At 39.5% G+C, this 24,184-nt stretch overlaps 1 protein-coding gene across 1 annotated transcript in view; it reads right to left on the reverse strand.

Annotated features, from left to right (window-relative positions):
- Window positions 1–2,423: 2,423 nt before the first annotated feature.
- Window positions 2,424–24,184, reverse strand: part of NNT (nicotinamide nucleotide transhydrogenase) — a 37,808-nt gene continuing 16,047 nt past the window's right edge. Inside the window, exons 11-21 of the mRNA XM_026037596.1 lie at window positions 23,879–23,989; window positions 23,301–23,446; window positions 22,162–22,357; window positions 21,338–21,571; window positions 20,244–20,404; window positions 19,378–19,557; window positions 16,552–16,711; window positions 15,403–15,484; window positions 6,311–6,429; window positions 5,251–5,366; window positions 2,424–4,406 (exon numbers count right to left, since the gene is read on the reverse strand). Coding sequence (XP_025893381.1) covers window positions 4,257–4,406; window positions 5,251–5,366; window positions 6,311–6,429; window positions 15,403–15,484; window positions 16,552–16,711; window positions 19,378–19,557; window positions 20,244–20,404; window positions 21,338–21,571; window positions 22,162–22,357; window positions 23,301–23,446; window positions 23,879–23,989 — 1,655 coding nt within the window. The 3' untranslated portion in view covers window positions 2,424–4,256. The remainder of the gene's footprint in view (window positions 4,407–5,250; window positions 5,367–6,310; window positions 6,430–15,402; window positions 15,485–16,551; window positions 16,712–19,377; window positions 19,558–20,243; window positions 20,405–21,337; window positions 21,572–22,161; window positions 22,358–23,300; window positions 23,447–23,878; window positions 23,990–24,184) is intronic.

Here is a 24,184-nt window from a genome sequence, read left to right on the forward strand (position 1 = left end):
AGACAAAATGGCCACAAACTGAAGCACCAAAAGTTTCACAGGAGCTTAAGGAAAAAATTCTTGACAGGAGGGTGACAGCCTTGGAGCAGGCTGCTCAGAGAAGTTGTGGAGTCTCCTTTGGAGATCTTCAAAACCTGCTCGGACCCTGTGCCACATGCTCTAGGTGACCCTGCGTGTGAGGGTTGGACTAGATGACCTCTAAAGGTCCCTTCCAACCTTAGGGATTCTATGATTCTTATGAGGAGAGGCTGAAAGAACTGGAATTCTTCACCCTGGAGAAGACTAAGGATCTTATCAATGTGATATCTTATCAATGAAAATTACTGAATTTATGCTTTAAAAATGTTTTGGCATTTCCTGCAAGGTACATGAGTCTTCAGGTATGGTAAACTTGGATACAAACTCAATACATCTGCATGATAACCAGGGTACATTTTTTGTTTGCTTGTTTTTAAATTCTAACATTACATTATTTGCTACACTGAGCTGTTTGAAGTGTATTTTTGTTTTCAYTGGCACCTTGGCTTCATTACAGCATTATTCTGCCCAATCTTTTAATATAATCAGATTTTAAGTGGATTTTATCTGAGGGATTGCAAGAGGAGTTTAATCATTTCATTTTTTTTCATTATTTCATCTGTCATTGAGCACTTGAARGCACCAGGTTACAAAGCAGAGCAACAATGTTTGCTCTCTCACTGCTTAAGATACTGGAGGACAAACATTCTGGTGCTGTAGGGCAATTTCCTAATACAAGTCTTTGAAAATAAAGCAAGGCAAGGAGCAAAGAGGTCCAGCTGAACTCAATACCATACATCACCTTCTCCTCAGGAGAAGGAAATTCTGAATGAATTCTGGAGGAAACTCCAGAGTTCTGAATTCATGTAAAATTAGTCCCAAGTCTGAAAACAGTAGCAAAAGAGAGAAATTTCTAAGCAAACTTCTAAGAAACATCACAGTATGAAAATTACAGCAATATTTAGCACATTAAACTATTTAGATTACACTCATCTGGTTTCCAAACTCAGATATAAGATACTTAATACAATGCAGTTCATTAATCTAGTCTTCAGTAGATACCTTTGGGGGCAGAATGTTGACAGAAAAAAGGGYTGTTGATGGGTTCATAAATTAAGAGAAGCGCCAATTTCCTGTGTTGTGTCCACACATTAACAAATACGCCATATAACACATGAAAAACATAAGCTCATTGTACCATRGCCTGTGACAATGAGCTTCTGAGAATGTGAAAATCAGAGAACCAAATGATTCTTCCTATCCACATCTGTAATATTTTACTAAGGAGTGGGYTACTCTAGTTATTGCGTGACACACTTAACAGCTGCTTGAGCTCTTTATGTTCACTAGCTGTTAGTTTCCATTCTGCTAGGGATTTTTTAAATTATGGGTTGCTCTGACCATTTAACAGAATAATTCAATTTCATGCTGTGCTGAAGCTCAACCACAATCTTCTTTTAGAAGACACTTCTTGCAGCGTGTGAAGCCCCCTCAGCCCTTCTGTCCCTCAGTTCTTTTGTTGCTTCGCTCCTTTAACAGAGAGGTTTGGGTAACAACCAGTTTTCAGGGCTTGGTCAGCAAAGGGGGAAAAGGTCAACAGACATGCACGGCCTTTTCCTGCCTGGTCTGACTGCAAAGCATCAGACATTGATCCAATTCATGAATGCACGCAGACATCCAACACACTTAACTGAAGTGTACCACATATAATATTAGCCCCAAAGCCTATACATGGAGAAGTCTGATCTTCACTGCAAAGTTATTTTACTTCTCTAATATAGAATTTGTGAAAGATTATCTTTTTCAACCTTCTAATCCTTGGACCTGTTTTGAGCAAGAGGGCTGGACCAAYTTATCTCTAGAGATTTCTTCCAATCTAAGTTACTCTGTGATCACTTTCATCATGCAACTGTTTCTATTAAAACAAAGATCCAAGGCAWCTCGAGGACACGGTCATGCAGACAAGACTATAAAAGTTCTACCAGCTGTACAGAGTGGAGAACCCTCCCTCCTCCCCACTTATTTTTGCAGCACAATGATCTTGCTAAGATCATAGAGTATTTTCTTCACCTTGAGGCAGACTTAGAAAGAAAARTAAGTATAGAAGTAAAAACTCCTTTGGGTTATACCCTTCAGTCACAAGATCAAAACACAGGAGGACACTGAAACTCCCAGAATCTCAGACTACTTACCCACTCAAAAAACGTCACAGGAAAGAGAAGAGACTGGTGAATACAGAAAAAATAACCAACCTTTTATTAGCACTTCAACAATTACCCGGTGTTCCACTGTAAAGCACAGTTTTAAAGATAACACTGGTACCTCTGATTCATTACATAGCTTTGTGCTTTGTTTCAAAGAAAGGAAAACAGCTCCTCTCCCACCCCTTTTTTAAGGAAGAAAAGTTGTCTTAAGTTGACTACATATAAGCAGAGATACATTGCATACTGCAGTTAGATACTTCAGAGTTTGGCAGAACAAAAGTGTTTCAGGATATTAAATCCCRTCAGATGTGTTTTTTTCTTTGCTTGACTAGGAGGGGAGGGAGAAATGGATCATTTTCTAGTCATCTTCTTTCTCCCCTTCCCCTGCTATTTTTGGCAGATCTAAGAGAAAGTAGCATAGAATGAGACCAGGAGTCCATAACACTCAGACATAGCTGCCACAACGTTTTAAGTTAAAATTTAATTGCAAGTATTTTCATGCAGTATACAACATACTATTGCTTATGTGCTTACTCTTATTTCCCAATTATAGAAGAGATTTCTGAAATGTGTTTTTTCATACATTGTTACATTTAACACATTGCCTGTTTAAAGTCTTGGCTTTAAGCAATCTTCACATAAAAAGAGAGGTAGCTAAGTGGAAAATGTTTCTCACATGTTATTTTATACACGATCTCAATACATTCTGTAAAAAAAAATTTATCAAAATGATTTCCTTTCAAGACTTACTTCATAACAGTTTGTCTCCTCCAGATATTAATGCTTTCTAACACAGCTATTTGTATTTAGCCTTTGTCACCATGGACAGTTGCTACATCATTATACAAACATGATAAATTCATTTTATTAGGCAAATATTTGAGTTCCACTCAAGTACACTTAACACAGTAAAAACAAAACAGCAGTCCATGTCATAATTTGATTTACTTTTTTGCTGCACTTATTATGGGAATTTAAGCAGCACTTTTAATTAGATTAGAGAGAAGTCAAATAATCAGAACACTGAATTCTCAGCTCGTCGTATTTCTGTGCTGTCCAAACAATAGCTTATTTATTTCAAAAAATTCTAATGAGCTCCAGCATCTTAAATATGTTAAAAAGTGCCTTTTCCAGCATCATAATGTTGATTAAGAAAGCATCACCAAAATATAAGTAGCAAATATAGTTAAAAGTCAAAGTGAACAAAACCAAAATACTGTGGTCCAAATTCTGTGAACAGATCAAGTATGCAAGATGTTTGCCTGTGCAGAACTGGGCCATATTCTTCTCCGAACACTTAAAAAGGCAACAACTGGGAAAAAAAARAAAGAGGAAATTTAGCAGCTGCTGAAAATAGTTAAGCAGTGCAGGTGTACATTTCCTTGTCAATATTAAAGATCACTTAGTAGGTCCCTGAAATTCTCTGTTTCGTTTTACAAAATGTAAGCGGACACTATGAAAAAAGTGGAACTGTTTCAAAAGTAACTTCCTTCAAATATACTTGATTCAAGGCATCCCTAGAACTCATAAAAGGAAGTCTGAATTTTTATATACAGATTCAATATTTTGTTGAGGCTCTCAAATCACGGAAGCGTATTTACAACTTTTGCATTTTGTTGAAAATTATTTTTGTTCATATGGGCCAGGGAATAGCTTTCATAAGATGGAATACCATTTTAGCACAGTAATTTTTAGTGACAGAACTACAGAGTTAGAGGGAGGAAGCCAAGAGTCACTTAATACAGACAACGAGTATTGGCTTCCTGCTTCCAACAGCTCATTCCTTAAATTAGAAAGGACATTTTTATACYTCAATACATTGCCTCATGGAGAGATGTAGTTTGCAGAGATAGTATCCCCAAGCTTTCATAAAAGGATAGGCCTTTAACTGAACTACATCTCCTATGAGTCAATGTGGCCTTCTCTGAATGTAAACTGCACTACGACACTAAGATCTTCGTAACTCTCCACTTCCATGACCTCTGAGACAAAAGCACAGCCACAACCGTGAGCAAGCTGAGTGTAAATTGGTATTTAGCTTTGATACGAATCCCTGACTTTGGCCTGCAAGGCATCACAAGTCTTCTTGGCATCTCCCAGCAACATGGCAGTATTGGGTTTGTAGAAGATTGGATTGTCCACAGCTGCGTAACCAACTCCCAGAGACCTCTTCATTACAATGACCTGCGTGTAAAGAGTTCACATTTGACACGAAACACGAAACAAGAGTTATCCCAGCTCAGATGTGGTGGACATGAAATCACCCTCAAGCAAAGGGAGAGAAAGAGAACCATGATCAAGATAGGGAGTTGGSAGGTAAAAAAAAATGTATTTCAAGTTTTAATACAGTAAGAAAGAAGAGAACAATTGAAATCCAGGCCAGTTTCACAAATATATTTCTGTGCGATGTAACACATCAGACTGTGAGAGCACATCTATTCATATGCCTTGATGTTATTCCACAGAATCAAACCAAAATGGGCACTGGTGATTAAAATATATATARATATATATTATAAATAAAACTGATGTGCTCTTGATGCTGTGTACTTCAATAGCTCAGGATAACAAAGTTGAACTTATAAAAAATCTCACACCCTAAAAAATGGCTGTCAACTCAGCCTTTCATGTATTGCATTGAAGTACGGTATTTATTTTTGTATTTTTTATCTGTGCTAAAGTTGCCAGAAAAAATCCTATAAAGCATATCTTTGTACTGAAATGTTTTTAGAGTGACAAATGTAAGCAGGATATCATTTGTTCTAATCTCTTGAGAGAAGAAATACATTAAGTGTCCTTACTGACATCAGTCACCATTAATCTTGTTAAAGCAGACTGATGATTACAAAATCATAAACTGCAGCACACTTGCACAATACAGTCCAATTTATTGGTCACCTTGCAGAAGAACTTCTCATGGTAACAGAAAGAGTAAGAGCATCTTCTTAGGAGAAACTTTATCTATAAGCTATGTTTTTAAAAGCATGCTACCTACAGGAAGGTGTTAATGCAACTCTGCYAAGCTCACCTGTTTGGACTTCCACACTTCAAGAACTGGCATTCCAGCAATGATTGAGTTGGGATCTTCCTGAGCTGCTGAATTAACCGTGTCATTTGCACCAATTACAAGCACCAGGTCAGTTTCTGCAGCAAGAGAAAAAAAAGACTGAGAAAAAAAAATCCGTCTTCAACTCTGCAGCTAAGGTACATCCATCTGTGTTAAATGTGGACCAAGTAAGGAAACTCCTTGTATAAGCACTCCACACTCTACAAACTTTTACTGAGACTTTTTCAAAATATCTTATAACTTAATTGGGAAAGTCCTTGTGAGAGAAGCCAAGGATGCTACAGTAGAAGCTCCAGCCAACTCCGAGCCTCCAGAATCCATTCTAAGGGCTTATTAGACTAAGCAAAGTTACACCCTTTAATATTTAAATACAATTTCATATACCTGTAGTATCAGCACCTTCCAATTCTTTTATGCCTAGCTCTTCCCTTTAAATATCTTTAACACAGTTTTTGACAGTAGTTTTCTGATTTTTATTTTCTTTTTTTTCCCCTTCTTTAAAGTCTTTACTTGAAGTTACACTGTCAAAATATTCACAAAATGGAGAGCATCTGACAAAAAACATCAGTAATTTTCCTGTATGAAGCCATAACACAGACAAAATAGACACAGCATTTCTCATTTATTTCACAGCTACCAGAAACCAAAAGCTGTTCTCTAGACTCTGGAAGAAATAGTTCTTTCCAGCTCCTTTTTATTCATCTCCCTTCAATACTCTACCCCTGCATTCAATACTTGCCTTTCACTTGAACTGTCTGTACTCTCTCCCTGCTTCTCAGTTTTCTGCCCTTGAGTCAGGCTGTTCCTTTTATTTCTCCTTGCTCCCCTGCTGTCATTTGAGAGATCACCTCTCCTCTCCAGATCACTCATCTGCTCTGCTCTGCTCAACAGGCACAAAACAAGAACGCATGGCCTGATTGAGATTCCTGGTTTAAAATCCTTGTATAATGCAAGAAGGAATCAAATAAAAATTGACAAGAACAAATCCAGTCTTCTACAGACTTAAAGTCCATATGCTAACCTGGGAAGTCCTCATTGATCTCATCCATTTCCAAAACAATGTCATAGGGGACACCAGCTTCTGCCAGGAGCACATTCAGCTGACCAGGCATCCGACCAGCCACAGGGTGAATACCAAACCTAACAGGAAAGAAAGTGCAGCCCGTTTATCACTTTGTTTTATGCAGTGTTTTATGCACAGCTTGTGCAGCTTACAAGCTCTGAAAGCTTGTGCACAGTTAAGATTTAACCCTTATTTCAGTTTTAAATCATACAAACAATACTGTATGTATTTTTTCCAGTGCTGTAGGAAACAGAATGGGAAGGAATGGAAATGAAGCCGATGGATTGGATTCTTCACCTGGCAGCAGCTCTTCCTTTCCTCTCTTGAAGGATGACTGACAACAGGTATTCAAAAGAATACACTCAGTTGCTAGCTAAGCTAAACACGTTAAGAGAACATTTTAAATTCTTCTATTACAAGACAAGGGTTAGTCAGTTGCTGCACTTGCAAGGAAAGTGGCTTTAGAAAGTGTGCTGCAATAAAAACACCAGAGCCATTTCTAGTGACAACACGGGAGGAGCTAATGACCACGAGGGCCAGGTGACCCTCTGTTCCACCCAGCAGCAGTGCAGGTTTTTCCACCTGTACATCAGCAGACTTGGCCAGTTAACCTCAGCTTCTTTCAGAGCAGCCCTCCTTAAAGCCAAGGGCACAGGACCCCGCGGCACCGGGCGGCTGTGGGRCCTGCCCGGGTGCTCAGGCCCACAGGACCCTCACAGGGCACCCGGCCCCAAGGCCGGAACGGTGCTTTGCTACATGGGGACAACATGGCCCATTCAACCCACGAGCCACTGATCCGGGGGTGGAAGAGGGGCCTGGAGGGCAGCTGTGAAGTTGCCCCTGTTTAAGCACAACTGAATTTTAGAAGCAGTCTCCAAACTGCTCAAAGTACAGATAGCACACTGCTTGAGAGCTGCTGAAACTTCAGGCAGCTGCAGTTTGGGGAGGCAAGGTGCACATTAAAGCACACATCTAGTTCTGGAAGGATAACAGCCTGACAGAGCTCAGAACAGAGGCACAACATTGATTTTTTTCCACAGCTCCTGAAGACTTACTTTGGTTGGAGGCAGATCTGTTTCTTGCAGGCAGACTGCATTCTGCTACTGTCCCCAAACAAGCCAGGCTGAGCATTTCCACTGTCCCAGGCAGTGGAACTATTTTACCCAGTTTGGAGCCATCATTAAATAAAACACTGACTCGCACACACACAGGAAGTGCCTCGGCTTCAACTATATATAGTGTTCATATAAGTGTTCAAGAAAGAAGTCTATCATTTCAAAATAAGCAGAAAGACCAATGAGAAAACTGTAAATTCCTACATTTCTGAACAGAAATCTCAGAGCAGAAAATACAAGCAAGTGAGAAGTGCAGTAACGAGACTTCAGACTCACTCCTTTGGGAAGGAAGAAAAGGCAGATAAATCAACTTGTTTTAACAAAGAGATTGCTAGAAATTCCTGTTTTCAACAGATCACCACTGTGACAGATCCCTGAGGGTCCACAAGTCCCAGTCAAATCAACACAGCACATTTGTGCATTTAACACTGTTCCAATGCATCCTTAAAAGGGCAACTCAGGGCTCCACGGGCAAGGCAGCGTTCAGACAATGCAAAGATGAAACAATTGGAACTCCAGAAACAAAATTAATGGCGTGCAATTAATCCACATCCTGTAGATATACTGTGATTGTAAGCTCTAGGTCAAAGAGCAGGATAAACAGTTAGCGTTGAAAGGAATGCTTTAAAGGAACAAAGAAAAGATTACACTTAACTCTTAAATATTTGGGATCTTGGCAACACCTAGAATCAGAAAAAGGAGTGCAAAACACAGAACAAAATATTAATAGCTAATGCTTCACACTGGTCCCTCAGTTGTTTAAACCATCTCTGTGGGGAGCAGCTAGTCATAATCCACACCAGCTACAATCACTGACACTGCAGGAAGAGAACTCTTATTCTGAAGCATACTCGAGAAAATCATCACTCCTCTGGCAGTGAAAACAGTTTTTCCAGCAAAATTCTCTTTTGTTCCTAATAAAATTATTTCAGCTTCTTTGTGACCAAGGCTGCTTTGGCAATACACAAGACAAAGCATTTGTAAGGTTTCCATTAAGTACCATATACATACACAATCTTATTTTAAGGGCTGGAAAAGCAAAACTTGAAGCTGCCAGGAGAAATCACCATTGCTGGTGAGAGGCATAGAAAATAAGGAAAGAAAGGGACAAACAATCTTGGTTCAGGAAGAGTTATGGCACAGAAGATCAGTAGTTAGAGACTTCTGACAGATCCTGCTTGAAACCACACACTGTGTATTCACAGAGCTGAAAGCTCTCACACAAAAGCTATTTTTTAATAAAGAAAAAGAACACTCAAATGAATGCACCCACTGGAATCTCCGAAATGACTTCCAGAAAACTGCTTCCGAGAACCTGTTTACCAAGGATGACAGTAGCCTGCCTGTATCTCTTCAAACTGGACATGCCAGAGTACCAAAAATATTTGCTAGGCTTGTGTGTCCAGAGAGGCTGTGGAGTCTCCTTCTCTGCAGATCTTCCGAACTGGCCTGGATGCCGCCCTGTGGCCTGTGCTCAGGGTGTCTCTGCTGGAGCAGGGGGGATGGACGAGATGATCTCTAGAGGTCCCTTCCAACCTCAACCATTCTGTGATATGTGCACCTCTCATGTTTTCATCAGTTCACAAAACAGAACACACACACACACACACACACCCCTGCAGGGAGGTCACCCATTCCCACTGGAAGCAGAATTTAGACCAGCAGGCACCAGGGGAAAGCTAGTGCAGACACCTTCCTCCCGAGCACTGAGAATATGACTCACAATCTCCCCCCAGATCATTTCAAACCCACCACATCTAGATGAGGGACAGTATTCAGCAATTGTTGTACTGACTCAAAAATAAGAAAAATGCAAAGCCAAAAGAAGGTCACATTTCACACAAACAATATATTCCAGAAGCTAAAATCCTTGATGACTAACAGCAGGTCTAACAAGAGCAGTATACTCTGCTCCAGACCCACAACAGCAGCAGTTTTTCAAAGCTGCTTTCTTCATGGTAGGAATATTCTACCATATATGCTCTTCCAGATGTTTAAAATGAACCTCTACATTCATATTTAAAAATTTAAAACATGAACGATTTTTAAAAGGAGGGATGTGTTATGYGGAAAATGTTTTCAAGTGAAGATTTGCTAAGTAAGCTTTCTTTGATGCGTTTTTAATATCAGTGTTGCAAGGGCTGCTCAATTAAAGCACAAGCATCGTACTTCTGACTTCCTATTTGGATGACGTTCTTTGGGATAAAGCATGAGCAGACTGGAAACTCAGGATTGTAAGTTGTGCTGTGGCTGACTTTTCTGCACCCTGACTTGGGCTGCACGATGTGGGCCTTRCTGGTCACCTCCTTGCTGCTAACAGACTTCATACCTAAAAACCACAACTAAAAGGAAATGACATTGAGCCTTTTTGCTCAGCATCTTTCAGATACTTTTTAGCTTCAGAAAAAAGCAAACTGAGAAATTAGTCTACATTTTTAACGTTTTCCTGCAACACAGCTAAAACAGCATTTTCTTTTTAAATTAGACTAGAGATCTAAAAGTCTTGACAAATGCTTATCTAGTWTTGCCCCTCTAACACAGAAAGAATTTAAACTGTAGTGCAAATAAAATTACCATTAGTAATACAAAAGACTCCCGCATTTAAAGAATCAAAAAAAATCTCAGGAAGCAAGTTACTCTTTCTACAGTTACAGTCTACGTCCTTATTTGTTATAAGTAGCCAGATAATATTCTTGCAATGAATATTGAGTGTTATCATGTACCTAAACTAATGGAGAAGTGTTTCAAGATCACTTAATCCACRCAAAGAGAGTAGTTCTGTCATTATGCTCAAGCTGGACAGAGCGACACAAGCAGCATCTAACTGGTGCCTACTTTAACTTGCTCAACATTTAACAAGTTGTACGTAGAGAGAAAAATTGAGAGCAATTTCTCTCTTAGCAAGTGGCTCTGCTTTACCCATTCACTTTTATTCACAGGTGATTCCTCTGCCTCCAGTACAGACAACAAAGTATCCTCAAGGATAACAAAACGAAGTGGGAAGTGCAGTATTCAGAYGTCCCACAGCTTGAATCCAGCTACATTACAGTATCATTTGCAGTGCAGCATTGTGTTGAGCAATTAGAGTTCAAGTATAATATTTCTATGTTATAGGGAATATACATAGGGAGTATAGAATATTCTGTATTCTATAATAGGGAGTACAATACTTCTGCAMACATTACTTCTGCACACATTATGGATCACTACGTAGATTACAAACCTTAAAGCACACAGTTGGCTCAGCCCTAGGGATGTGCCTCAGGCAGCAAAACTGCTCCAAAGCAGGAATTTGGCACACAGCGAATACGCTGGAGTCAGGTTAGTTTAGAACAAGCGTGTTAAGAACAAGAGTGTCTATTTTTCTTACCTAAGCAGTGGCTGTCGCTCTCCGCATTCGCCTCTGTGGTGGGAGGGTTTATCACTGCATGGGCAGCCACGCTGGATCCAAGCATGCGGCTCAAGRTCTCCCAGGAGCCAAGTGACAAGAGCAAAGTAGTGGGTCTCTACAAACACAGCAAGCTGAGCCAACAGGGTCACCTGGAACTGAGCAGGGACCCAGGGACCTGCCCACACTCCCTGCTATGCTCCCAGGAACGTTTCGCCCCTGCAGCAGCCCAAAGACACCAAAGCTTCCTACACAGGTCTGGCACCTGAGCCAACAGATCCATTGGAGCTCATCTGCCCCTCCACCTACAGAGTTAATATCTCATTGACAAAATGAGTGGTGGAACTTTGTGATTCATTAGGATAGCATCTTACCCCTCATCTTTTAAAATGCTGTCATATTTTCTTGTACAGAAAGAAGCATTACTGTAAACTCAAATAATCAATCAATTCAAGTTAATCAGCTTTATTTACCAAGTTACCCAGAAATGGGCGGGTGGTACCCACCCGCATGACCTATTACCCAAACCATTAAAGCCACTGAAAAATATAGAATCCTGAACATATTTGATTAAAGTCCAGCCACAGAAGCAATAATATTCAAAACTGCAGACCAAACACTGTATCTATCCTGTCCCAGTTCTCCTGTAGGAAACCTATGCTTCCATCTGCTCTGAAGTAACTATATATTGCTCAGTATTGTAGGACAGAAATGCAAGTCTTTCAAGACACCTATCAAAGGAAGTTAGGTTAAGAGGAGCCTTTTACCAACTCATTTGAATGACTCTTCAAAAAGAAGAGCATTTCCCTCAGCCATGCTAATTAGAAGCATTGTTGCTTAATTATCAGTTTGTGCTTTAGTTCCTGGATCTACTTTTTAACAGTCTTTCCAGCCTGGAATTCAATTTCATTATCATGAGTATTATGGASGAACTTCAAGAATACTGCTACAAAAAGCTTTAGGAAAGTGATGCTGTGGGAAAAGCCAAGCTAGTTAATTTGGTGCGGACATGAACAGTGTTGATTACGCATATGCAWATGAGGATGTAAAAGATTAAGCTGTTTTATAGAGAAGAAATAAGAATTTTGCAACTAGAGGCTTAGGAAAAAGACAGCATGCTGCTGAGGGCCTTTGGCAACATGACAACCTTCAACAATTTACTCGGTTTTAGTTAGTTACAGAACAAGTCTTCTCTCCCGGGCCAACAAATTCTGGAGACTACAAGTTTTAGCCTACAAAAAGATTTCTTGGTTTACCTATCCATAACAAGAAAAAGCTATAATGAAAGCTCATTTTTTTTAAGAAATAATCCTACTAATGCATTGAAGATGTGATCTGCTGAAAGAGCATCTCAAATTAGTCATGTTAGCTATGCAATTTAATAACTAAAACAGTCTGGAGCTTCCCCCAAACCCTCCCATTCTTCTAAATTTAAACCCTAGTCATAAAAGGTTATACACTGCATTATATAATCTGTGTTCTTCCCTGAGAATGTTATAGGCACTGGGCAAAGTCAATGAGAACAGCAGTGTCTGCGGATCAATCGCGAGGCATGAAGCAGAGAGGGGCCACACGACAGCTGCAGTTTTTCCTGGCAGGGCCGGGCATCACRAACTGATGACACTGGTGTGTCCCCCCGTCCCGCGGCGGCGCCGCGCAGGGCACACGACACCAGCTGCGCTCCACGAGCACCGCGGCAGCTCCACGGAGCGAGGAAAGGCCTGCGTTACCACGGACTGTAAATACAGACTTGTTTCATTAAAATACTAAGTAACCACCGCAGCGAAGCCTTCCCGCAATGGGCTCGTTTCAAATATAAGGCAGTTATTTCAAGGATGCATTCGCGTTTCTCTTCTGCAAAGCCAACATGAAAGGCAAAACCAACAATCCCTTACAGCAGCAGGATTAATGAAAACAAAGATAGCCCACACAGGAGCTCCCAGAGGAAAGATAGCTGCACACAACACTGTCCTTGCATCAGCCAAGGAAGGCTCTGTTCCTGGAACAATCTGCGGGTCTTCAAAAATTTAAATGCAGTTTGGACCCACATCGCTTTTATGTCGAACATGGGGAAATGAGGTCAGGCGAGTTGTTTCAGGAAGCCCATGCATCAGCACACATTTCTCATGTATGCAGACATAAATGCAAATACATAAACAAGTTTATGTATAACTTTTTATGCATAAATTTATAAAAACTACATAAGTTTATAAAAGAAATTGTAACATTCTGAGTTAATTACAATTGTTGCTAAACTCTTCAAAAACCCTGCTGTTACCCATCACAATACATGCTGCAAAAAACTGCAAAGAATTATATGCATCTTTGCTATGAGGTTGGAAGAAAAGGCAAATAAACACTAATTGCTAAAATACTGACTCCAAAGGAAAGCCACCGTTGTAGCTGAAATAAACACATGGAAATTAGAGAGCGAGCTTGACAAACCATCGTCTATCTAAATGGGTGGGGTTTTTTGATGAAAACTGAGCCTTGACTAATTTTAAAATATTAAATTACCATAATTAGAAAACAGTTTCCCAAGCATTTAGAAAGAAAGAAATGACATTAGCCTTCCAATGCTTTCAATATCTGCAAAAGCTTTATGAAAAATGGAAGACAACTGACACCAATATTTATACTTAAAAATCCTCTATGCTTTTGGTTACAGCACTAGCTGAATAAATCCATAAGATGGGCCACATGCACTCCAATAATCCTTTCATGCAATGCATAACAAGACTCTTAAATCAGTTTTGCTTGCAATAGAAAAACAATCAAAACCCCACACACTTACGGGAGGTCATTAAGAATAAGACTAAGCAAGAGGATTGAGAGACTGGAGCATCTCCCATACACAGGGAAGCTAAGAAAACAGTGACTGCTCAGCCTGGAGAAGAGAAGGCTCAGAGGGATCTTATCAACATCTGAGTATCTGATAGAAGGAAGTAAGCAAGACTGAGCCAGACTTCTCAGTGGTACCCAGTGAATAGGAACCAGGGAGAAGGATAAAAGGCACAGGGACAAAATGAAGCGTAGGAAATTGTCTGCACATTAAAGAAGTCTTATTTTAATGATTATCAGACACTGCTGGGAGACTCTGGAGTCTGCAACCCTGCAGATGGTCAAAATCTAACCGGACAAGGTCCTAACAACCTGCTCTAGTTGCTCCTGTTTAGACCAAGGGGTTGGCTGAACCAGACAATCTCCAGAGTACCTTCCAACCTTAACCATTCTATGGTCCTATGACCATTCAGAATAYATTAAAGTACTGACATTTTTTCTCTTTAGACTTTACCATCTTCAGTGACTCCTTTCAGAACATATGAGTATGCAGAGAAACAAGAATGCAGAGAGCTTTGAGAGAAGACCATAATCCAGATGCTCGGAAAGAGTCAAGTAAGGTCAGGAAGACTATCCTATAGAAGCTGAAGTCCTGCTGTGAGTACAAAATAAGCAGATGGACCTATGARGACTTTTGAAGAATGCATCAGATTAGAGATGTACTTTCAAGAACTAGACTGTATACAAACTTCTGAGCATCTGCAAGAAGTAGTTCTTAGTATATATGGACTGTCGTTAGCTATCACATAGTGCAGAAGGAGTTAGATTAAAAATCTAGTCCGCCTTACCTTTGAACTTTTCCTATATGAAGATGGACAGCTATCAAATACTTCTGTGCAATTCTCAACTTTCTCTGCATTTGCTTCCAATATACCAGTAGAATTGAACATTACTGCCCATACCTTATACTACCACTACTGTGGAGGAGTAAGCACTGTTGCTGTAATTCATCCCAGTTATTCCWAGTAAGCTATCCCAGGAAAGAAGCGAATCCTTGGCAGCGAGGCTGTTACCTGATCTACTTTCCCATGTCACACTGGCCTGACCTTGCAAATGCCTCCTCCATGTGGCAGGAGGCCATCCTTCCTGCCTACGATTCAGGACTGCTCCCACTACACCCTTCCAACTGGTCTCTGGGTTTCAGTTGCACAAGCAGAGGGGTCAACTCCCTTAGGAAATCACAAGCTCTGTTTAGCCTAGAAAGCAATTTCTCTTAATAGATGTTTCTTTATCAGGCAATTCRAAGCATTTAAGTTAGACCTGTTCTGCCTTATTCTATTTGTAAAAACAGACCAAGTGAAGGACTTAAGATTCTGTAAAATATTTTGTTGCTACAATAAAAATTAACAAACTTAAGACCATTCCGCTRTAGAGTGAACTGCTTCATGACACTAAACAAAAGAGGAAATAACATTATTCTCCACCTTCTAGGTCTCAAAGAAAAAAAAAAATCTAGCAAAATATATAAACAGAATTTAATTGCCTGAAATTAGTTAGAGRTAGAAATACCTTTTAGGCTAAAGCATGAAAATTCTAGATATTAGTAAGACTACAATGTTCCTCCAATTGATAATTCTCAGCGAGATCAGTGTTAAGAGTGACTATTGAAAGAAAAATTAGAACCAAAACACACACTTGTAGAGGATTTTAATGCAATTAGGAAAAAAACTACACAATATGTATGGACACAAAATGGAAGTACTTACCTGACATTTTTCCCTTGTTCTCTCAACATTTTCACTAGATCTGCTATAGGGTACTGAGCTTTTGCTGCACATAGACCATAACCTGAAAAAGTGTACCAAAATTTTAAGCTATTTTCCCAGTTCAATGCCAAAAGAAGAGTTACAAACAGAATTTTTCATTAAAAAAGCCCCTATTTTCTCATGGGAGTTTCATCTTAACCACTGCAATCCATCTGATCTTTTTGGTCTCCTAACTAGTAACAGAACAGCTGCCTGACCAGTCAAACTACACAAATGCCTTATTTTGGCTCCACAAAAATATGAACTCATTACACTTGGAGCAAGGTATTAGATAGATATATCAAAAAAAAAAAAAAATAAAATGACACAGAGGCTGCTATGGGGTCACTTCAAGATCATATGGTCAACAGTGTTGACTGCRATGTTAGTTGCTTTCCCTCCCTCTCCTCCATTTCGATGCTAAAATAAAATTTGGCACAGTAACGGTGATATATAGCTCAAGTAAAACAAAAATTTTAAACTATTCATCATCTCACTTCTCTTAAGAGGAACTTGTAGTACTGAACTACCATATGAAGCCTATGGAGAACTGAGAGCTATGGAAAACTTAGTTCATTCTTTTTTGGGCTCTGTTCCCACTTCCCCCTTTATAAAATCCAGTATTTATTGGATACTAATTAGGAATTAAATGATTCTGAAGGTTTTCCAACAAAACAATACAAAGTTAGGCAAGTAAATTGTACAAGAAGCAGAGAATAAACATCCTTCTCTTGTAGTATCTTAAGGGACAGATAATTTCTTATTTGTAACATTGGCACTATGATGGCACTTGGAAACTTGCACCATAACAGTTGTACACAAACTTGTAACTACACATAATTCGCAAAGAAACCGCCTTTGTCCTGAAGAATTTAAAATCTAAATAAATAGGACAAAGCCTGTGAAGAGACATAGAAATAAAAAGAAAGCAACATACACATGTCTGCAGAGGAATGGTGGCTAAACTCATAAAAAATAGGCCTCCCACAACCCCTTTTGTGCTGCACAACATCTTTTATGCTGCTATCTTACAACTGCAAAACGTATCATAGCTTTCTTGAAACGACACTTCTTCTGAATGTCCTGCAGTATGAGCCATGAGTGTCTTACCAGGGGTAATAATGATGCTGCTGGCTTCCTTGATCATTTCAACTGCATTATCCAAATTGATTTCTGTGTGGGTGCCAGTAATCTCCATGGGCTTCCCGCCGGCTGTGGATGTAGTGCCATAGCCTCCTAGAATCACGTTGGCGAGAGAGCGGTTCATAGCCTGAAAGACAATAGAGTTTTGATCAGCTAATAAGAAAAAAATCAAGACTAAGAGACGTCCACAAAGCAAGTTTCAAGAAACACTAGAGCCTTTCTGACAATAGTATTACTTTGGCTGATAGTTTTGCTTACTTTAACTCAAAGCTTTTTAAATGGGCTCCTTAAAACAGAAGCTTAGATTAAAATGATGGTAGTCAAACATCAACTCCTAACAACATCTGTTACACTTGTAAAAAGTAATAATCAGCATCTTGCAAGAAGAGGAGAAAGGAATAAGTAAATTAAATCCACACACAAAACACTACCAACTGCAGCAAAAACCAGTGACTTTTTGATCTGAAAGGGAGGAACATGCCCACTTGATGGCATGAGTGTTTTCTTTGAGCAATTCAATGTGTAAGCCTAGAACTGCTGTATGACAGCATGGAGACTACGCAGATCTCAGGTGGAACAGAAACAGTTTCTACAGCATCAAGCCAGMAAACACGAAAACAAAGCTTGATAGCCACATAAAACTAACCAAATGGTAAATCAAAGCAATGTTTGAATGAACTCAAGGGCCAATACCTTACTGGTGGACCACTGTGGGGAAATAAGATCTTAAATAGGAGCTTCAGGAGAAAGGCACATCCTGAGAATTCTGTATATACAGCTAGGGAAAACCCTCCACTTAAACCCTCTCAGCAGCCCATCTCCTTGTGAGTGGGGTCCTGCAGTCATGGCTGGCAATATTTGGAAGCAGGGAAGTTTTGTAACCGCAGTCTGCAAAACTTCAGAAGCACAAAAGGAACAGGAATAAATGAGTTCTCTAACATATGTTAGAGAACTCCATCTTCTGTGTCAGATTATTTAAGAACGGATATGGAGCTGCACACATACTAGTAAGGAAAACCCCAAAAAAGCAAGCTTCCAGTTTGCATTAACATGTCTCATTATGCATCTCCAAAGGTTATAACCTGAAGAGATGTGTCATTCTGTGAAATTCTGCATCTAGCAAATAAGCAACATCACCACTGAGATAGGAGAAGAACTTCTGTTTTCCCTAATATATCACCAGTGTTTTAGTTCCTGTAAGGAAAGAGCACAACACGGTCTAAATGCAGACCCTCTGGAATCATCATCTTCCCAGGGACYGACTGCAGCAGTTCACATCCTTTAAGGACATATTGCCTCTGATATGTGTCACATTAAATCTTCACAGAGGAATACAGGCTACCAGCAATACTATCACAAACTTAAATGTCAGGTAAGCTAATCTGGATAGAAAAAAAAAGGCTCTCCTGAAATATTGCACGCTCGCTAGTGTGCTTACAGGAAGCAAAACACTGCCAACTCTCTTCTCAACTAACAATAAAACAAACTCCTTAGATATCAGTCAGACCAAAGCAAAAATGGTTTAGATACTATTACACACCTGAGAATCTATGCAGGGCAAGCATGAGATGGAAGCATCTTTGCCTGGCTACATACTGAGAATCGAGGGAAGAGGAGTCCAGCAAGAGGGAGATACGGAGGCCTTCAGGACAAGCTGAGAACTTCTAAGTAATAACTAAGACAACCAAGGTCTCCCTAATATAGGGACAGTGTGCTAAATCTCCTGCAGCCTCTGCCATCTTGTTTTACAACTACAGACTAGAAACGCAAATGAAGAAATTCCGAACTTCTTCATTCACAGGTAACCCAGTGAGGARCAGCTTCTGCAGTGCACACACAGGTGACAAAACATGTAGGAAAGAACAAGAATCAAATCCCTCCCAGTGGTGGGTTCAAACAGACAACCCAAACGCAGCTGCACCCAAATACTTCAAGCTTTTCTGAAACTTTTCAAGAGACACAACGGCTACGTAGAACTTTCCCTGTGCAATACTAACTTCAACAGCAGAGAGAGTAAACAGCCATGATTGTCCAGAAGAAAATATTAGGATAACAGAACAGCAACACTGACCATAAAAGAATGCAGGAGCAGAGAACAGAATTACACAGCAGTGGAGTTACAAGCAGTCTTTAAGTCACTACCCTCTCCATCTTGGAGAAGAAATAGGAAACACAGACAAGTAAAATACTTCACTGCAAGTGCTCCACAAAAGCAGCCTRTTAAGCAGTACTGAAATAAGACAACACAGTGTTTCAGTTTGCTCTGACACAAATTAACAGCAGCAGCAATACATTAATGCAAGCCTGCTGCCACCCCGTGGTACTTCAAAGAAACTGTTCTCTCAACAAAGTATTCAGCACACTTTGCCACACTCAAAAAAAAAATCCCAAAGTTGATCAGCAATCAAATCACACACTGCAGGTTTCACAGGAACTCGCTATTGAAAGTACTTRCTATTGAAAGTACTTGCTGCTGCTAAGTCTTAACCTTAACACGGCTGCAGAGTGACACAATTAGGCAGCTGAGCACATGTAATCAGACCTGTCCAAGTTTAAATTCACACAGAAGGACTGGCTCAACGTAAGGGCCTCCCTCAATTTCACCGAGTTTTGAAGCATCTCTCCAAAGCTAAAAAGCTCTGATTTGCACMCAGTCCAACCATTCTCACCCAGAACTTTCTAGTCTCTGAACACCTGGTAGCCGGGTCTTCCAACTGCTTATCTTAACAAGTATTTTGAGTAAGGCTTTTTTACTATTTGGCAAAACAAGCAATATCTTCATGTAATTCTTACCACACACATGATGTAAGAGAGGATGGCCCCAGAGGAACCAATGAGCGCACCAACAATGGTCAGCAAGTTGTTGTTCAGCAGGAAGCCCTCGGCACACAAAGCCCATCCAGAGTAACTGTTCAAGACAGTAATAACTACAGGCATGTCAGCACCTCCAATAGCTGCTGTTAAGGTGACACCCTGGAAAAGGAAAGAAAATACACTCTTAAATGAGAGCTATAAATACAGAGAAGATGGTTCCTCTGCAGCATTAAAAAATATGGTTATGAAACAGCAAATCTAAGTATTTTCTACATAACAGATCAAGTTGTGTCCTGAGCACAGGATTTTGGGATTCCCAGTAAGAGGGGACAAGAAAGCACTCCACTACCCTACTCACAGAAAAATCCCACCAGCTCYGTGGAACTGTGTACACTAGGTAGTTATTCATACTAAAAAAAATTGCAAGACTCAGCTTATAGCATTGTAATATTCAAGGTAAATGTTTTTACAGCTGAAGTAAGTGTGGAAGGAAAGCATAGGGATAACTTTATTTTAGCATTACAATTTGTACATTCAATGCTCTTATAGTTCTAAGGATGAACCTTTCAAAACACCTTTTAAACTTCATTGTCATATAAAAGGTTCCATCAAGTCATAGCTGTGAAAAGTAATTACCTAAATACATATTCGTTTTTCAGAACAGTTCTGTTTCCCAGCTAGATTTAGGAAAGTCAGCTGCTACTTGCCAGTCAATGGAACACAGGCACCGAGACGTGACTCAAGAGAGACATGACTCAAGACACAATCACTAAGGGAAGGGAGACTCGGAAAGCTGAAGAACAGACTGTACAATCTGTCTTACCTCCTGTAGTTCCCCAACTCACCATTATGGCCGAGAGTGCTGATACAGAACCTAAACAAGTAATGCCCGTGGTGTAACTGGGGTCGATCATGTAGGGAATCATCCCGCCAACGCTGGCGGCCAGCAAGCCCGCGTTCAAGGCATGGCGGCCGGGCAGCAGCAGCGGTGCAGAATTCAAGATACCTGCAATCCAATGCAACAAAACGCTTGCATTACGAGTGGTTATCGTGAATCATTTCAAAGAGATTAGGGAATAAAGATTTGTTTTCTTCCCAATAAGTCTTAAAAACAAAACAAACCACAGCCACACTTGCATACTGGCCGCAAATGTTTGCATGAAGTGCAAAACATGCCTACATGAACTCTAATTAGAGTTATCCTACTATTAAAAAAGTCCCAAACACAAATAAGAAAGCACGGTCAGAACAAGTGAATACAGTCACTATCATTATGAAATACATGTGAGCCCATTAAGAGAACTTATAAAACAAATTTTGTCAGTTAACAGCTGTAGGACAACCTGGAAGCACCAGGTTGAAGGYACTAAGACATTTCATAGGGATACTGATGAAGAATCTAGAATCCAAAAAGTTTTTGACATGGTCTGCAGTTTAGCATTTATTACCAGGAAGGCTAAGACCAGAATTGGAAGCTATTTACGTAAAATATTTCATCATATCCTACTCTGAAGGTACAAAAAACAAACAAAAAAAAGATTTTAGCATGATTGAAGACTTGCACCAACACCAACCCAAGTCTCCTTTTTTTTTTTTAAATACATAAGCACTCTTTAAAGACATAGCTCCTCCTACTAATGCCTGTCCCAACAGTTCTTAAAACAAAAAAAAAACAAAAAAAAACACACCACACATTTGTTTCAAGGTAAGACGAACGGAAAAAATTCATATTATTTGATAACTAATAATAGTAACATCACAAAACACTGAATAAAAACCATTCACGAAGTTGGTTCACAAAGCAGGAACAGAATTTAAAAGAGAAAACAGTCACACAAGGTTTCTTTCCAACTACTTAATAGTTTAAAGGCAGAGTTAGGACACAGAAAGAAAAAAACTTAGAAAGAAATAATACTTAGTTCTGCCTGGGAAGTCTCACCTTGCAGTTTTCCGTAAGCAACAAGGGAGCCACTGAAGGTGACTCCGCCAATGTATGTCCCAAGGTACGCTACAATCTTGGTGAGGTTGGCAGCTGGATCCGTAGCAAAGTGAGGAAACTCAATCATGTATTCTGCCACACAGGTGAGAACAGCAGCCAAACCCACCAAACTATGGAAAGCAGCAACTAGCTGAGGCAAATCTGAAATCTGGATGCGTTTAGCAATTGTCAGACCTATTGAAAAGATGAAGAYGGGAGAAGAAGGGTTATGGGGCAACTAACCCGTGCAATCCAACTGATGCATTTTCAATATGCAGTTAATACACAAACACATACACACACACTCATAGATTCTCTAGTGCGACAGTATTTAACTGGAAGACATCTATTTTGTGCAGTGAGACTATCAGGCAAATTAGAAAAGATTAAAGTACATGAAGTAAGAAGAAATTTCATTAAGTACTGAGAAAACAAGTATTTTCTATGAAGACAGCATAGTATGAAAAAGAATATCAGTATTCAGCCGGCAAGTAAACTTAAACATAGACTTGAGTACACTAACCTGTGCACACCCGGTTTTCTTAACCTTTATGGAGAAGTTTTGCATTCTTGATTTTCTGTTAGTCCTCCCTTTCTTCATTGAATGTACTAATTAAAGCCCTGGGACTTACAATTCTTTGATTTACTTGCAAGAATAACATAAGCAAGTCATAAACATAATTAGTCATTGTACCTGCATACTCTGCCATACTATGCATACACAAATCCTGCATAAATGTACATGTAGTGCATATTAAGACATATTTATATTACAATATACATACCCACTGTACCACCAAGCGCCATGGCTCCTGACATCTGGGCCAATAGCTCGGGTGATGGCTGAAGGCCTCCAAGAGTCGCTGCTAGACCTCCAGCAACACCAATCATGCCCAAAGCATTGCCCAGACGAGCAGTTCCTTGGGTGGACAGGCCAGCCAGGGCACCAACACAGCACAAGCCTGACGCCAGATACATCATCTTTAAAATGAAAAAAAATATATATGTATATATGAAGTAGAGACATACAGCGCATAATATACTATGATTAAATCCTTTCCATTATTAGGCAGATTTCTCCTCAATGTCTGTAACTTGCCAAGTTATTTGTTCTTAATGAAGTAGAAGTCAGAAGGAGAAATTGTCATAATAGATAGGATTTTGGCCAACTRAAGTGTGACATCTAATAAAATGTTTCCCTTTTGTTTCACAATCTTAGTTCGGCCATATTGTGAAAAGCAAATTTGAGTCAAATCAACTTTTCTCCAAGTTCAGAAGCAAATTTTTCTTTAGTCCAATTAACACCGATCAAATTCAACTGTCTTCATTGGTTGCAAGAAGAGTTTTCAATTAGTTGAGCTACAAATAACACATCTAGATTATGAAAAAGCACTTGTAAAGTAATATTGTACAAGCCTCTAGGAAAAAGCTGTGCTTCAATTCACTTCCAAACACAAAAGGTAACACGTCTTCATTTTGCTGCCTACTGAAAGAAATGAACATGCACCAGAGATGCACTAAGTGCATCCTCTGCGTGGAAATCCTATCCCATACCATCCAATACTGCAGCTTCCTCAAATGTTTTTAAAAGTACTACTTGAAGGGATAGTTAAGCCAAAATCTATTTTTCAAACTCATTTTGATATTTAASGTGTAATTTAGGAACTGTCCAAAGACTAGTTCAGTGCTAGTCACTTGAACATTTTCTAAAGCTTTTTAAATGTGCCGATTCAGCATTTAGGGCATAATTGCAAGATCAAGCCAGTTTAAATAATTTCAGACCAGTCCTATGGGAGCACGTAGCTGATGAAGAGACCACAAATAATTTGCTATTTAGTAAGCTTAGTAGAGCAAGCATTTCAGAAGCAGGTTGTGCTGCAAACAGCAGGCTCAGAGCCAAAAAAGTGAGGCACCCAGTGCTTACCTGTTCAATATTATAGCCACCACTGAGAGCAGCTGCATAGCCTCCTACAAACACACCACCAGGAAGCAGGTACAAGTAGTTGTACTCAGGTGGATCTGTGGGACGCTTGAACATATCCAGCATTCTCTGAGTTACCAGAAATCCACCTGGCAGGAAAATAAAACAACAACAACAACAATAATAAACACATGCCAAACTGTTAAAAAAAACTACCTTCGTTAAAGCATGTTACCAAATGGTTAAAGCACTCTGTAAAGCTACTAAGTTGGATAAGATATTCACCAGGAAAGAAACGTGAGATTATTTATTATTATTTATTAATTATTATTTTCCCCTTAGCTGTTAGGAGGCCTTTGAAAGCCCAAAGGATTGYCTCTAACTCCATACTCCAAAACAAAAGGAACCTTAAGATAGTCTTTTAGATAGTTCAGATGACTCCTAGGAAATAGTTCTTCCTTTATTCATGTATCCTATTTCCATGATGGTATTTCTCTAATCTTTACACACAGAGAACTAGAAGAAATACATGAATTACACAAGTACTTTAAGTAAGCTTAAGAAAAAAACCACACTCATACCTGCAATATTGACAGATGATATAAAGGCAGAAAGCACTGCCAGAGTCTGAGGAGTATTTTCAGGCATATAGTGTCCTCCCATCAAAACGAGCCCACCAACTGCAGTTAGTCCTATTTAAAAGAAGAAAGAAGTTACTGAACTTAAACAGATTCAGGATTAGAGAAAGCTTCCTTCCAACAGTCAAACAGATATTGGTTAAGTCCTGTACTGTACTCTCCACATAAGTACCTAAACAAAGCCATGAACTTCTTTTCTCCTTAATAATACAAACATATTTCAAAAGAATAAATATATATGAACACAGT

Source organism: Nothoprocta perdicaria, unplaced genomic scaffold, assembly GCF_003342845.1.
Source record: "Nothoprocta perdicaria isolate Ctin4 unplaced genomic scaffold, notPer1 scaffold_1, whole genome shotgun sequence".
In the NCBI taxonomy this organism is placed as follows: domain Eukaryota; kingdom Metazoa; phylum Chordata; class Aves; order Tinamiformes; family Tinamidae; genus Nothoprocta; species Nothoprocta perdicaria.